Source organism: Schistocerca piceifrons, chromosome 10, assembly GCF_021461385.2.
Source record: "Schistocerca piceifrons isolate TAMUIC-IGC-003096 chromosome 10, iqSchPice1.1, whole genome shotgun sequence".
NCBI classification, from domain to species: domain Eukaryota; kingdom Metazoa; phylum Arthropoda; class Insecta; order Orthoptera; family Acrididae; genus Schistocerca; species Schistocerca piceifrons.
Window position 1 is genome coordinate 31,672,787 of NC_060147.1, and position 16,743 is coordinate 31,689,529.

A 16,743-nucleotide genomic window follows, 5' to 3' on the forward strand; every position below is an offset into this window, starting at 1 on the left:
ACTCGATGTTAATAAATTTCTCTTCTTCAGAAAAGCTTTCCTTGCCATTGCCAGTCTGCATTTTATATCCTCTCTACTTCAACCATCATCAGTTATTTTGCTCCCCAAATAGCAAAACTCCTTTACTAGTTTAAGTGTCTCATTTCCTAATCTAATTCCCTCAGCATCACCTGACTTAATTCGACTACATTCCATTATCCTCGTTTTGTTTTTGTTGATGTTTATCTTATATCCTCCTTTCAAGACAGTGTCCATTCCGTTCAACTGCTCTTCCAAGTCCTTTGCTGTCTCTGACAGAATTACAATGTCATCGGCGAACCTCAACGTTTTTATTTCTTCTCCATGGACTTTAATACCTACTCCGAATTTTTCTTTTGTTTCCTTTACTGCTTGCTCAATATACAGATTGAATAACATCAGGGATAGGCTACAAACCTGTCTCACTCCCTTCCCAACCACTGCTTCCCTTTCGTGCCCCTCGACTCTTGTAACTGCCATCTGGTTTCTGTACAAATTGTAAATAGCCTTTCGCTCCCTGTATTTTACCCCTGCCACCTTCAGAATTTGAAAGAAAGTATTCCAGTGAACATTGTCAAAAGCTTTCTCTAAGTCTACAAATGCTAGAAACGTAGGTTTGCCTTTTCTTAATCTATTTTCTAAGATAAGACATAGGGTCAGTATTGCCTCATGTGTTCCAATATTTCTACGGAATCCAAACTGATCTTCCCCAAGGTCGGCTTCTACCAGTTTTTCCATTCGTCTGTAAAGAATCCGTGTTAGTATTTTGCAGCTGTGACTTATTAAACTGATAGTTTGGTAATTTTCACATCTGTCAACCCCTGCTTTCTTCGGGATTGGAATTATTATATTCTCTTTGAAGTCTGAGGGCATTTCGCCTGTCTCATACATCTTGCTCACCAGATGGTAGAGTTTTGTCAGGGCTGGCTCTCGGCAGGCTATAAGTAGTTCTAATGGAATGTTGTCTACTTCCGGGGCCTTGTTTTGACTCAGGTCTTTCAGTGCTCTGTCAAACTCTTCACGCAGTATCGTATCTCCCATTTCATCTTCATCTACATCCTCTTCCATTTCTATAATATTGTCCTCAAGAACATCACCCTTGTATGACTCTGTATATACTCTATATACTCCTTCCACCTTTCTGCTTTCCATTTTTTGCTTAGAACTGGGTTTCCATCTGAGCTCTTGATATTCATGGAAGTGGTTCTCTTTTCTCAAAAGGTCTCTTTAATTTTCCTTTAGGCAGTATCTATCTTACCCGTAGTGATATACGCCTCTACATCCTTACATTTGTCCTCTAGCCATCCCTGTTTAGCTATTTTGCACTTCCTGCCGATCTCATTTTTGAGACGTTTGTATTCCTTTTTGCCTGCTTCTTTTACTGCATTTGAGTATGTGACATAAATTTCAATTTGGTATGTCTACCTGCGCCTGAGAAAAAGGGGACTTAACTGATGTACGAAAAGACAGAGTCATATAAGAAATATAATTTCTTTCGTATGATATAGTTACAAATTTACAGTTTTCAGATATTTTTATTTAGCTCTACTTTGAAACATTCCTTTCTGCCAAATTTCACAATCAAGGCTAATGGAAAGTAGCCTATAGGGTTTGACAAGTATCTTCGTGAGTAACAAAATATCTACATCTACATCAATACTCTGCAAACTACCCAACGGTGTGTGGCAGAGGGCACTTTACGTGCCACTGTTATTACCTCCCTTTCCTGTTCCAATCACGTATGGTTCACGGGAAGAACGACTGCCGGAAAGCCTCCATGCGCGCTCGAATCTCTCTCATTTTACATTCGTGATCTCCTCGGGAGGTATAAGTAGAGGGAAGCAATATATGCCATACCTCATCCAGAAATGCACCCTCTCGAAACCTGGACAGCAAGCTACACCGAGATGCAGAGTGCCTCTCTTGCAGAGTCTGCCACTTGAGTTTGCTAACATCTCTAATGCTATCACACTTACGAAACAACTCTGTGACAAAACGCGCCGCTCTTCTTTGGATCTTCTCTACCTCCTCTGTCAACCCGACCTCGTAAGGATCCTACACTAATGAGCAATACTCAAGTATAGGTCAAACGAGTGTTTTGTAAGCCACCTCCTTTGTTGATGGACTACATTTTCTAAGGACTCCCCCAATGAATCTCAACCTGGCACCCGCCTTACCAACAATTAATTTTATATGATCATTCCACTTCAAATCGTTCCCTATACAATAAAGGATCCTTCTTTCTATGTATTCACAACACATTACATTTGTCTATGTTAGGGTCACTTGCCACTCCCTGCACCAAGTGCCTATCTGCTGCAGATCTTTCTACATTTCGCTGCAATTTTCTAATGCTGCAACTTCTCTGTATACTACAGCATCATCTGCGAAAAGCCGCACGGAACTTCCGACGCTATCTACTAGCTCATTTATATATATTGTGAAAAGCAATGGTCCCATAACACTCCCCTGTGTCACGCCAGAGGTTACTTTAACGTCTGTAGACGTCTCTCCATTGTTCTGTTTGCTAAAAACTCTTCAATGCAGCCACACACCTGGTCTGATATTCTGTAGGCTCTTACTTTGTTTATCAGGCGACAGTGCGGAACTGTATCGAAATATGTGACATACATGGCCGTATCTTTTTACTGCATCAACTTACAAGCTTCAATTTTTTACATCACCAAGGGACCATAGGTCTTAGTGCAAGACAGAAATTTCAACTTTATATGTCTACACTTTCCTGAGAAAAAGCACCTTTAACCATCAGATAGACAACAAGACAATCCTATAAGGGTTCCATTTCTACCGACTGAGGCACGGAACCCTAAAAAGGGAAACAAAAGATAGAGCTTCCAATATTGACCATCAGCACTGTACACTTACCGAGTAGCTGAGCTTCTGTGCGGCGTGCAGGCGCAGCGTGGACAGTCTGCGACACCTGTTGTAGAGCGCACGGAAGACACGGGATTTGGCAGGGCGAAACACTCGTACATTACGCAAGTTCGGGAGATCGCAGAAAGTCCGTATTGCCTCCCCGTCAGTCTTTACGCCCTTCCACGTGTCGTCATCATAATCACTGCTGTACCTGTCACACAGTAATATGCTGACAGCGGATTCCTTAACAGTGTAATGAACCTAGTTTCCCCATAACTTGCACAAGTTAACCATAATTTTTGATTCCGTATAAATGTCGTCCAGATTTGGGTTAATTTTCTGACTTAAATCACATATTTCTCATCTGTAGGTATATTTGAATGTATCTTCTTGCCAAAAAAACTATTTTCCTATTAATATATTTTTATTATTCATACTGATCTTTTTCGTAATATCAATCTTGTACCATGAAAATTAGTAATCACATTTGTCAACTTAAAAGATCTAAAACAAATTTCCAATAAATATAAGATTGTTATGCTTCTTCATGCAAACAAAATTTCTGTCTTCAGTTATAATTTTTCTAATTTTACTATCAAAAATGAAATCTATTCTATAAAATAACAGGAAGCTTCTATTTTTCACATCATCAAAATCTTCAGCCATTGTTATTAACCATGAAGGCTATAATTCTTCGCTTAAATAATTATTTTCAGAAAACAATGTATAAATTAAATCTAAAAAACAATTTCAATTAAGACAGCTGCATTAATTCTAATTTAGACTATAACCTGTTCTAGAGGGTACCGGAAGATGGACTCTCGATACACAACGTATTTTTGACATCAAGAGGGAACACAGCTGCTTCAGTCAGCATTAGGTAGTGTTAAGACAGTGAAAGGTGTGTTTAGCATCTACCAAGTTTGGCGCCTGCTGTTTCTGATCATTTATGGTCTTTGTATGGCTGAAGCAAGTTGCTCAATGTGCGTTTGAAAAGTATCATATATGTGATAGTAAATTATGTTTCAAGTACATGCAAATAAAAGAAGAAAATGATTAAAAGTGAAACAATATTCCAGCGACTTGTCATATCTGCAAATATAATGCATTCTCTCTCCCATATATTTTGACGTTGTTTAAATTACGAGACAGTTATTACTGTAACAATTGTGCTCCATAATATATCGAAAATAAGTAAAAGGTATTTGCATTGTACAATGGAGACTCTAGCTTGTGGGAAAGACAGCTTCTCTTCAAAATGTCAACACTCTGCACCACCCTACATTTAGATTCATCTACATCTACATGGTCACTCTGCAATTCACACTTAAGTGCCGGGTAGAGGGTTCATCAAACCATTTTCATACTACTACTGTACCACTCTCGAATGGCGCGTGGGGAAAAGGAACACCTAAATCTTTCCGTTCGAGCTCTGATTTCTCTTATTTTATTATGATGATCATTTCTCCCTATGTAGGTGGGTGTCAACAAAATATTTTCGCATTCGGAAGAGAAAGCTGGTGATTGAAATTTCGTAAATAGATCTAGCCACAAAGAAAACCGCCTTTGTTTGAGTGACTGCCACCCCCAACTCGCGTATCATATCAGTGACATTCCCACTCCTATTGCACGGTAACACGAAATGAGCTGCCCTTCTTTGCACTTTTTCGATGTCCTCCGTCAATCCTACCTGGTAAGGATCCCACACAGGCAATATTCCAGCAGAGGATGGACAAGTGTAATGTAGGCTCTCTCTTTAGTGGGTTTGTTGCATCTTTTAAGTCTCAATAATCAAAGTTACATCACACGTTAAACCAGAAGCAAACGAGACAGAAAAACTAAACAGTAACAAACACAGACAGAAATAAAAAAAGAAAAGAAAAGAAAAGAAATTGGAAGGATCAACATGACCATTAACTTCCAGAACCACTGGCTCCTTCACATGGCAACAAAAGGAAAGGCTCTTAAAAGTTATTTGCAAAGCCACTGAGATTTATGTGATAGCCAGCACAATCACCTTGAGGAGGTGGCTACAACAAGCAACAACATACACTAAGTGATCAAAAGTATCTGGACACCCCTAAAAACATACTTTTTTCACATTAGGTGCACTGTGCTGCCACCTACTGCCAGGTACTCCATATCAGTGATCTCAGTAGTCATTAGACATCGTGACAGAGCAGAATGGGGTGCTCCATGGAACTCACGGACTTCAAACATGGTAAGGTGATCGGGTATCACTTGTTTCATATGTCTGTATGCGAGATTTCCACAGTCCTAAACATCCCTAGGTCCACTGTTTCCAATGTGATAATGAAGTGGAAATGTGAAGGGACACGTACAGCACCGAAGCGTACAGGCTGACCTCATATACTGACTGGCACAGACCACCGACAGTTGATGAGGGTTGTAAGGTGTAATAGGCAAACATCTATTCAGACCATCACACAGGAATTCCAGACTGCATCAGGATACACTGCAAGTACTATGACAGTTAGGCAGGAGGTGAGAAAACTTAGATTTCATCATCGAACAGCTGCTCATAAGCGACACATCATGCAGGTAAATGCCAAATGATGCCTCGCTTGGTGTAAGGAGTGTAAACAATGGACGATTGAAAAGTGGAAAAATGTTGTGTGGAGTGACAAATCACGGTGCACAATGTGGTGATCCAATGGCAGGGTGTGGGTATGGTGAATGCCCGGTTAACATCGTATGACAGCGTGTGTGGTGCCAACAGTAAAATTCGGAGGCAGTGGTGTTACGGTGTGGTTGTGTTTTTGATGGAGGGGGCTTGCACCCCAGGTTGTTTTGCATGGCACTATCACAGCACATGCCTACATTCATGTTTTAAGCACCTTATTGCGTCCCACTGTTGAAAAGCAATCCGGGGATGGCAATTGTATCATTCAACATGATCAAGCACCTGTTCATAATGCACGGCCTGTGGCGGAGTGGTTACACGATAATAAGACCCCTGTAATGGACTGGCCTGCACGGAGTCCTGACCTGAACCCTATTAGCCACTTTTGGGATGTTTTGGAACGCCAACTTCGTGCCAGGCCTCACCGACCGACATCGATACCTCTCCTCAGTGCAGCACTCCGAGAAGAATGGGCTGTCATTCCCCAAGAAACCTTCCAGCACCTGACTGAACGTATGCCTGCGAGAGTGGAACCTGTCATCAAGGCTAAGGGTGGGCCAACACCATATGGAATTCCAGCATTACCGATGGAGTGCACCATGAACCTGTAAGTCCTTTCCAGCCAGGTGTCTGGATACCATTGATCACATAATGTATGTGGAGCAAACCTGTAAGTCATTTTCAGCCAGGTGTCCAGATACTTTTGATCACATAATGTATGTGGAGCAAAGCAATGAACTCCAGTCATATCTTCAGCCACTTCCCACCTCTGCCCACACCTCCCCCCCCCCCCCCCCCCCCCCCATTGTTACTACTATTTTTTTTTTCATCATTTCATTACTTTCACTTTCCATCTCCCTCTTTTGCAGCTACTTGGAGTATCCACATTATTCACTGTACCCAGCTCTGTGATAGAGTGTGACGTATCACAATTCAATTATTTATTTTAATGGTAAAATCTTCTAAAACACTGTTGAGTCTGCTTGTAGCTGTTAATCCTCACATACTGTGGAATTAAGGTACAACCAGTTTCGTGATAATGAATCACACCTTCAGGCTAAATTTCGCTGGATTACATTACACCATTAAATTAATATAATCTTCCAACATTCTACAAGGCACACATCCTGGCACCACCAAATGCAATGGATGTTGACAGATCCATCAATAATCTTAGATCATTAAGGGACATCACTGAGGGACATTCTAATTTGGAGCAGTGCTGATATTACTTATAAAAACAGGTATCTCGGATGCAATGAAGGAATGATAACATTGTGTGCAGGCGCAACTGAGATAGCTGTTTTTCTAAGTACTATCAGATGTTCAACACTGGTCCAGATTAGAATGTCCCTCAATGACGACTTGTAATTTTCTACAATTATTGATGGATCTCTCAACATTGATTGCATTAGATGATGACAGGATACTTGTCTTATAAAATGTTGGGATATTGTATTGGTTTAATAGCTTAATGTAATCTAGCCAAATTTAACCTGAAGATTCAATTCCTTACTACAAAACCAGTTGTATCTTTATTACACAACAAATAAGGATTAGCAGATACAAGCAGACTCAACAATTGTAGAAGACTGTGACAAAGCAAATTTTTAAACAAAATTGTCACTATGCTCAGATTAAACTGCGGTTCCCCACATAGATAACTTGTGCTACTTATTTTAGCCTTATCTCCAGCTTATCAATCAGATTGTGGTAGCCGAGGATAAGAAAAATGTAAGCTACATACTGCAAAAGCAAAGGAGGAATGTGAAGAATAGTGAGTGACAATTGACAAGCAGGAAACAGAAAGTTAAGCAATAGGAGAAAATTTTTTCGAATACTTAGATGCTGAATTGGCATAAATCAAAGGACCTGAGGGTTTTAAACACTTAAAACTATTGCTGTCATCCACAACAGAAGTGCCGTCGATACAAATAAAAAATAAAGGAAGGGTAAAGAGCAAGCAGACAACTCACTCCATTTTCAGTATGGGCGATAAAAGAAAAATGATGAAGAAAATCACTGTAGTGTGCTTGTGAGCTTTAAGCTCTTCAAACTATTTTTTTTATAGTATTCCTACGTATGATGTAGAGAGAGAGAGAGAGGGGGGCGCAAAGGTGCCGAGGGGAGGGGGGGGGGGGGCGCAAAGGTGCCGAGGGGGGGGGGGGCGCAAAGGTGCCGAGGGGGGGGGCAAAGGTGCCGAGGGGGGGGGGCAAAGGTGCCGGGGGGGGGGCGGGCAAAGGTGCCGGGGGGGGTTCAAAGGTGCCGAGGGAGGGGGGGGCAAAGGTGCCGAGGGAGGGGGGGGGCAAAGGTGCCGAGGGGGGGGGGGGCCAAGGTGCCGAGGGGGGGGGGGCCAAAGGTGCCGAGGGGGGGGGCCAAAGGTGCCGAGGGGGGGGGCCAAAGGTGCCGAGGGGGGGGGGCCAAAGGTGCCGAGGGGGGGGGGGGGCCAAAGGTGCCGAGGGGGGGGGGCCAAAGGTGCCGAGGGGGGGGGGCCAAAGGTGCCGAGGGGGGGGGGGCAAAGGTGCCGAGGGGGGGGGGGCAAAGGTGCCGAGGGGGGGGGCAAAGGTGCCGAGGGGGGGGGGCAAAGGTGCCGAGGGGGGGGGGGCAAAGGTGCCGAGGGGGGGGGGGGCAAAGGTGCCGAGGGGGGGGGGGGCAAAGGTGCCGAGGGGGGGGGGGCAAAGGTGCCGAGGGGGGGGGGCAAAGGTGCCGAGGAGGGTGAAAAGGTGCCGAGGAGGGTGAAAAGGTGCCGATGGGTGGGGCAAAGGTGCCGATGGGTGGGGCAAAGGTGCCGATGGGTGGGGCAAAGGTGCCGATGGGTGGGGCAAAGGTGCCGATGGGTGGGGCAAAGGTGCCGATGGGTGGGGCAAAGGTGCCGATGGGTGGGGCAAAGGTGCCGATGGGTGGGGCAAAGGTGCCGATGGGTGGGGCAAAGGTGCCGATGGGTGGGGCAAAGGTGCCGATGGGTGGGGCAAAGGTGCCGATGGGTGGGGCAAAGGTGCCGATGGGTGGGGCAAAGGTGCCGATGGGTGGGGCAAAGGTGCCGATGGGTGGGGCAAAGGTGCCGATGGGTGGGGCAAAGGTGCCGATGGGTGGGGCAAAGGTGCCGATGGGTGGGGCAAAGGTGCCGTTGGGTGGGGCAAAGGTGCCGTTGGGTGGGGCAAAGGTGCCGTTGGGTGGGGCAAAGGTGCCGTTGGGTGGGGCAAAGGTGCCGTTGGGTGGGGCAAAGGTGCCGTTGGGTGGGGCAAAGGTGCCGTTGGGTGGGGCAAAGGTGCCGATGGGGGGGGCAAAGGTGCCGATGGGGGGGGCAAAGGTGCCGATGGGGGGGGCAAAGGTGCCGATGGGGGGGGCAAAGGTGCCGATGGGGGGGGCAAAGGTGCCGATGGGGGGGGGCAAAGGTGCCGATGGGGGGGGCAAAGGTGCCGATGGGGGGGGCAAAGGTGCCGATGGGGGGGGCAAAGGTGCCGATGGGGGGGGGGCAAAGGTGCCGATGGGGGGGGCAAAGGTGCCGATGGGGGGGGCAAAGGTGCCGATGGGTGGGGCAAAGGTGCCGATGGGTGGGGCAAAGGTGCCGATGGGTGGGGCAAAGGTGCCGATGGGTGGGGCAAAGGTGCCGATGGGTGGGGCAAAGGTGCCGATGGGTGGGGCAAAGGTGCCGATGGGGGGGGGCAAAGGTGCCGATGGGGGGGGCAAAGGTGCCGATGGGGGGGGGCAAAGGTGCCGATGGGGGGGCAAAGGTGCCGATGGGGGGGCAAAGGTGCCGATGGGGGGGCAAAGGTGGGAGGGGTGGAAAGGCGGGAGGGGTGGAAAGGCGGGAGGGGGGAAAGGTGGGAGGGGGGCAAAAGCCGGGAGGGGGGGAAAGACGGGAGGGCGGGAAAGGCGGGAGGGGGGGGAAAGGCGGGAGGGGGAAAGGCGGGAGGGGGAAAGGCAGGAGGGGGAAAGGCAGGAGGGGGAGGGGGAAAGGCAGGAGGGGGAGTGGGGGAAGGGGCGGGGGGTGATAATGGATCCTGGAGGAGTTTTGGCATTTCAAGGTTGGCGTATGTGAAGAATAGCACAATATTAGTGATTGTGGGAGCCAGCATGATGATAATCGATGGAACAGGAATAAAATACCTATTGGGCTTGGCTATCTGGAAAGGACTATGACCATAGTAAGCCATGGTTTATTATTTACTCAACACAACATTTGTCTTGGCTTTGTTTTGTCACCTTTTGTTTGAGGTATTCATTGGGCTATGGAGTTGGTGTGCAGAGGCAAATGTTATGACATCATAGAAAATGCAGAGAGATCTCATTGTCAACTGCAAGTCCGAGGAATACGCAAGATGCAAGATTTCACGAGCCCGAAATGAACAATGCCAAAGACGAGATTCTCAAGCTTGGATGTATATTTCAGGAAGTCTCTTGTCTGAAGCCTCTGGACAGACTTCTCATATTAATGTCTCATGAGACGTAGCACACTGTGTAACAGAATCAGCAAGAACTCCAGCTGACTGAGTTACGCAGACTGGGGTAAAAAACTGCTTTATGAGGTGTAGCATGTCATATAACCATTCACAAAACCCAAAGAAAATCTGGTCATATGACAGGCTGTTTGTGGCACCAAAGGTGCTAGTCCCTTGCAAATTGAGACAGGGACTGAAATTGAGGGTTGCAAAGGAAAAGCTGAAATGCTTAACTGAGTTTTCAAATGTTCCTTTACAAAGGAAAACCCAGGAGAATTACCCCAATTTAATCCTCGACCAACTGAAAAAGTGAGTGACTTAAGTATCCGCATCAGTGGCATTGAGAAACAACTGAAATTGTTAAAACCAAAGATTCAGGAGCCAATGGAATCCTTATCAGGTTGTATTTGAATTTGCAGCTGAGTTAGCACCTTTTCTAACTATAATTTACCATAGATCCGTTGGATGGGGGAGGAGGGGGGAGGGGAGCTTGTGTCCGGTTCTTGGAAGGAAGCATAGGCCATACCTGTCTACAAGAAGGGCAGCAGAAGTGATCCACAACACTACCATCCAATATCCCTGACAGCAATTTGTTGTAGACCCTCAGAACATTTCCTGAGCTCAAACAAAATGATCTATCTCTAACAGAATGACTTGCTCCATTGCAACAAGCACGGATTCCGAAATCTTCGATCGTGAAACTCAACTTCCACTTTCCTTACATCAAAGCCTTGGATCAAGAAAGTTGGGTGAATGCAGTATTTCTTTATTTCATGAAAGTATTCGACTTAGTACCACACCTATGCATACTGTCAAAATTTCATTAATATGGGGTATCAAATGAAATTTGTAACTGGATTGAGGACTTTTTGCTAGGGCAGACACAATACTATGTAACATTGGATGCAGAGTCATCGTCAGATGTAGAAGTAATGTAGAATGTGCCCCTGGGAAGACTTTTGCGAACCTTGCTGTTCATGTCGTATATTAATGACCTTGCAGAAAATATTAACAGTAACTTCAGACTTTTTTGCAGATGAGGCAGTTGTCTGAAATTAAGTACTATCTGAAACAAGCTGCATAAATATTCTTGATAAGATCTCAAAGTAGTGCAAAGATTGGCAGCTTGCTTTAAATGTTCAAAAATGCAAAACTGTGCACTTCAGAAAATGAAAAAACATAGTATCCTATGACTATAACATCAGTGAGCCACTGTTGAATTGGCCAACTCATACAAATTTCTGTGTGTAACACTTTGTAGAAATATAAAATGGAATGTTTATATAGGCTTAGTTGTGGGTAAAGCAGGTGGTAAAGCAGGTGGCAGACGTCGTTTTGTTGGTAGAGTACTGGGAAGTGCAATCAAAAAGAGATTGCTTACATGGCACCTGTGCGACCGGTTCTGGAATATTGCTCAAGTGAGTGGAACCTGTACACCAAATAGGACTAACAGGTTTCTTTGCTTCATGGCAGAGCATCACAGAGATACTGAAGAATCTGAATTCACAGACTATGAAAAGGAAAGCCCTACTGAATAAGATTTTCATTCTGCAGCAGAGTGTGCACTGATATGAAACTTTCTGACAGATTAAAACTGTGTGCTGGACCGAGACTCGAACTCGGGACTCTTGCCTTTCACGGGCAAGTGCTCTACCAACTGAGATACCCAAGCATGACTCACAACCCATCCTCACGACCTCAATTCTGGCAGAGCACTTGTCCGCGAAAGGCAAGGGTCCCGAGTTCGAGTCTCTGTCCGACACACAGTTTTAATCTGTCAGGAAGTTTCGTATCAGCGCACAATCCGCTGCAGAGTGAAAATCTCATTCTGGAAACATCCCCTAGGCTGTGGCTATGCCACGTCTCCACAATATCCTTTCTTCCAGGAGTGCTAGTTTTGCAGGTTCGCAGAAGAGGAGCTGTGAAGTTTGGAAGGTAGGAGACAAGGTACTGGCAGAATTAAAGCTGTGAGGACGGGTCGCGAGTCGTGCTTGGGTAGCTCAGTCAGTAGACCACTTGCCTGCGAAAGGCAAAGGTCCCGAGTTCGAGCCTCGGTCCGGCACAGACTTTAATCTATCAGGAAATTTTAAAGCCCTACTGGCTTATAGCATCAGTGGGCAAAAGTGACATCTTGCTTAAATATTCAACCCTTCCAGACTTTTTATATACAGAGTGTTTCACAATTCATATTGCAAACTTGTAGAGGGGATTTAGTAGATCGCTTTTTACAAAGGAACCCAAGCCTGAAATATAATCCAATGATGCTACAGAGCATCAAAGTCACAAGTGTCGGCACCTGTAAATGTACGTATATTCTGGGTGATTCTGTGATGATGTGACAAACTTTTTAGGATCACGTAGAAGGATAAATGTATAAAGTTGAGGTAAGGATATTGTCAAAAGTTGCAAGTGAAACTAGTTCTGATACCTCTGAAAGTGGAATACATGTACTGATACTGTTGTTGCTAAGAATGTACGCTAGGCAACCTTTGGAGGCGATAGTATGGGCCAAAAGAAGAAAAAAATGTCCAGTAAACATGGGCTGTAAAAGGGCTGTGAGCAGTCATTCAATAGAGGAGATGTGTTTCACAATAGCAAAGATGAACAAGTGCTCATAGCTCCTAAAACATGCATTTTAGAGCCTGTATTTACTGGACATGTTTTTCTTGGTTTGGTCCATAGTATCACTTCTAGAAGTTGCCTACCCTACAATCTTACCAACAACCATACTAGTAAATGTATTCCACTGTCAGAGGTATCAGAACTGTTTTTGCTTATAGCTTTAGACTCCTTTGTTCCCAGTACAGGTTGTCGTCGTCGTCTTCAGTCCTGAGACTGGTTTGATGCAGCTCCCCATGCTACTCTATCCTGTGCAAGCTGCTTCTTCATCTCCCAGTACCTACTGCAGCCTACATCCTTCTGAATCTGCTTCGTGTATTCATCTCTTGGTCACCCTCTACGATTTTTACCCTCCACGCTGCCCTCCATCTAATCTTCAGCATTCTTCTGTAGCACCACATTTCAAAAGCTTCAATTCTCTTCTTGACCAAACTATTTATCGTCCATGTTTCACTTCCATACATGGCTACACTCCATACAAATAGTTTCAGAAACGACTTCCTTACACTTAAGTCTACACTCGATGTTAACAAATTTCTCTTCTTCAGAAACGCTTTCCTTGCCATTGCCAGTCTACATTTTATATCCTCCCTATGTCGACCATCATCAGTTATTTTGTTCCCCAAATAGCAAAACTCCTTTACTACTTTAAGTGTCTCATTTCCTAATCTAATTCCCTCAGCATCACCCGATTTAATTCGACTACAATCCATTATGCTCGTTTTGCTTTTGTTGATGTTCATCTTATGTCCTCCTTTCAAGACACTGTCCATTCCGTTCAACTGCTCTTCCAAGTTGTTTGCTGTCTCTGACAGAATTACAATATCATCGGCGAACCTCAAAGTTTTTATTTCTTCTCCATGGGTTTTAATACCTACTCCGAACTTTTCATTCGTTTCCTTTACTGCTTGCTCAAAATACAGATTGAATAACATCGGGAACAGGCTACAACCCTCTCTCACTCCCTTCCCAACCACTGCTTCCCTTTCATGCCCCTCGACTCTTAACTGCCATCTGGTCTCTGTACAAATCGTAAATAGCCTTTCGCTCCCTGTATTTTACCCCTGCCACCTTTAGAACTTGAAAGAGTATTCAAGTCAACATTGTCAAAAGCTTTCTCTAAGTCCACAAATGCTAGAAATGTAAGTTTGCCTTTCCTTAATCTAGCTTCTAAGATAAGTCGTAGGGTCAGTATTGCCTCACGTGTTCCAAAATTTCTGCAGAATCCAAACTAATCTTCACCAAGGTTGGCTTCTACCAGTTTTTCCATTCTTCTGTAAAGAATTCACGTTAGTATTTTGCAGCTGTTACTTATTAAATGGATAGTTCGGTAATTTTCACATCTGTCAACACCTGCTTTCTTTGGGATTGGAATTATTATATTCTTCTTGAAGTCTGAGGGTATTTCGCCTGTTTCATACATCTTGCTCACCAGATGGTAGAGCTTTGTCAGGACTGGCTCTCCCAAGGCCGTCAGTAGTTCCAATGGAATGTTGTCTACTCCCGGGGCCTTGTTTCGACTCAGGTCTTTCAGTGCTCTGTCAAACTCTTCACGCAATATCATATCTCCAATTTCATCTTCATCCTCTTCCATTTCCATAATATTGTCCTCAAGTACATCACCCTTGTATAGACCCTCTATATAGTTCTTCCACCTTTCTGCTTTCCCTTCTTTGCTTAGAACTGGGTTTCCATCTGAGCTCTTGATATTCACACAAGTGGCTCTCTTTTCTCCAAAGGTCTCTTTAATTTTCCTGTAGGCAGTATCTATCTTACCCCTAGTGAGAAGCCTCTACATCCTTACATTTGTCCTCTAGCCATCCCTGTTTAGCCATTTTGCACTTCCTGTCGATCTCATTTTTGAGACGTTTGTATTCCCTTTTGCCTGCTTCATTTACTGCATTTTTATATTTTCTCCTTTCATCAATTAAATTCAATATTTCTTCTGTTACCCAAGGATTTCTACTAGCCCTCGTCTTTTTACCTACTTGATCCTCTGCTGCCTTCACTACTTCATCCCTCAGAGCTACCCATTCTTCTTCTACTGTATTTCTTTCCCCCCATTCCTGCCATTTGTTCCCTTATGCTGTCCCTGAAACTCTGTACAACCTCTGGTTTAGTCAGTTTGTCCAGGTCCCATCTCCTCAAATTCCCAGCTTTTTGCAGTTTCTTCAGTTTTAATCTACAGTTCATAACCAATAGATTGTGGTCAGAGTCCACATCTGCCCCTGGAAATGTCTTACAATTTAAAACCTGGTTCCTAAATCTCTCTCTTACCATTGTATAATCTATCTGATACCTGCTAGTATCTCCTGGATTCTTCCATGTATACAACCTCCTTTTATGATTCTTAAACCAAGTGTTAGCTACGATTAAGTTATGCTGTGGAAAATTCTACCAGACGGCTTCCTCTTTCATTTCTCTCCCCCAATCCATATTCAACCACTATGTTTCCTTCTCTCCCTTTTCCTACTCTCGAATTCCAGTCACCCATGACTATTAAATTTTCGTCTCCCTTCACTATCTGAATAATTTCTTTTATTTCATCATACATTTCTTCAATTTCTTCGTCATCTGCAGAGCTAGTTGCCATATACTTGTACTACTGTAGTAGGCATGGGCATCATATCTATCTTGGCCACAGTAATGCGTTCACTATGCTGTTGGTAGTAGCTTACCCGCACTCTTACATTTTTATTCATTATTAAACCTACTCCTGCACTACCCCTATTTGATTTTGTTTTTATAACCCTGTATTCACCTGACCAAAAGTCTTGTTCCTCCTGCCATCAAACTTCACTAATTCCCACTATATCTAACTTCAAACTATCCATTTCCCTTTTTAAATTATCTAACCTACCTGCCCGATAAAGGGATCTGACATTCCACGCTCCGATCCGTAGAACGCCAGTTTTCTTCCTCCTGATAACGACGTCCTCTTGAGTAGTCCCCGCCCGGAGATCCGAATGGGGGACTATTTTACCTCCGGAATATTTTACCCAGGAGGATGCCATCATCATTAACCATACAGTAAAGGTGCATGCCCTCGGGAAAAATTACGGCTGTAGTTTCCCCTTGCTTTCAGCTGTTCGCAGTACCAGCACAGCAAGGCCGTTTTGGTTAGTGTTGCAAGGCCAGATCAGTCAATCATCCAGACTGTTGCCCCTGCAACTACTGAAAAGGCTGCTGCCCCTCTTCAGGAACCACACGTTTGTCAGGCCTGTCAACAGATACCCCTCCGTTGTGGTTGCACCTACGGTACGGCTATCTGTATCGCTGAGACACGCAAGCCTGCCCACCAACGGCAAGGTCCATAGTGCGTGGGGGTAGGCCAGTACACGTATCCATACCTAAAATGGACATTTATCTTTCACCATCGTCCTAGAAAGCCTGTAACATCATCATGGAATCATCCTGTATACTGTCTGCGTACTTTTACTGGTGCAGGTACCCTGTACTTTGATGCTCTCTAGCTTCACTGGGTGATGTTTCCGGACATGGGTTCCTGCATTAAACTTTTTCTTCTAAGACCCCCCTCTACAACATCTAAAAATGTGTAACACGAATTTTGAAACCCCCTCGTTATTTGCACCAGATAACACTTCAGTTGCTACACCTGATTGTAAACTTCAGAATTTTCTAAAATTTCATCAGGATAAGAATGGGGCAGAGAGAGAAAAAAATGAATAGGTAAACGCACACATGCACAAGTAAAGGAGACATGAAGGAACACACACAAACATTTCTTAATGACAGGTTGAAATAAAGTGTGAACACTATTAGATGATAATCAACATATGTAACTGGACAGTACCATTGTATAAATAGCTGTAAGCTGGACTATATGAAATTGTTAATTTTACAGATATTTTGACTTGTGAGGGGGGGGGGGGGGGGGGGGGGGGGGAACGAATCTTATGAACAGAAGGGATAAATGAAGTTTAAAGACGTTATCAGTAGTAAGTAATGTGATGGTAATATGTATGGACTAGCTTATATTAATGCTTTAATGTGTACCAGCAGATCTGAAGAACAGGCTAGAGGCCTTGAAATCTATCATGTTATCATAAAAAAAACACTTAACACCAGATAATTGCATTCTGAGGAAAATTAATTTTTATTCTTAAAGTATAAGATTACTAT

The 16,743-nt window shown here is 44.3% G+C and overlaps 1 protein-coding gene across 1 annotated transcript in view; it reads right to left on the reverse strand.

The window, feature by feature from the left end:
• LOC124718656 overlaps positions 1–16,743 on the reverse strand; it is an 88,899-nt gene that overhangs the window by 71,426 nt on the left and 730 nt on the right. The window contains exon 2 of the mRNA XM_047244284.1: positions 2,905–3,106. Coding sequence (XP_047100240.1) covers positions 2,905–3,106 — 202 coding nt within the window. The remainder of the gene's footprint in view (positions 1–2,904; positions 3,107–16,743) is intronic.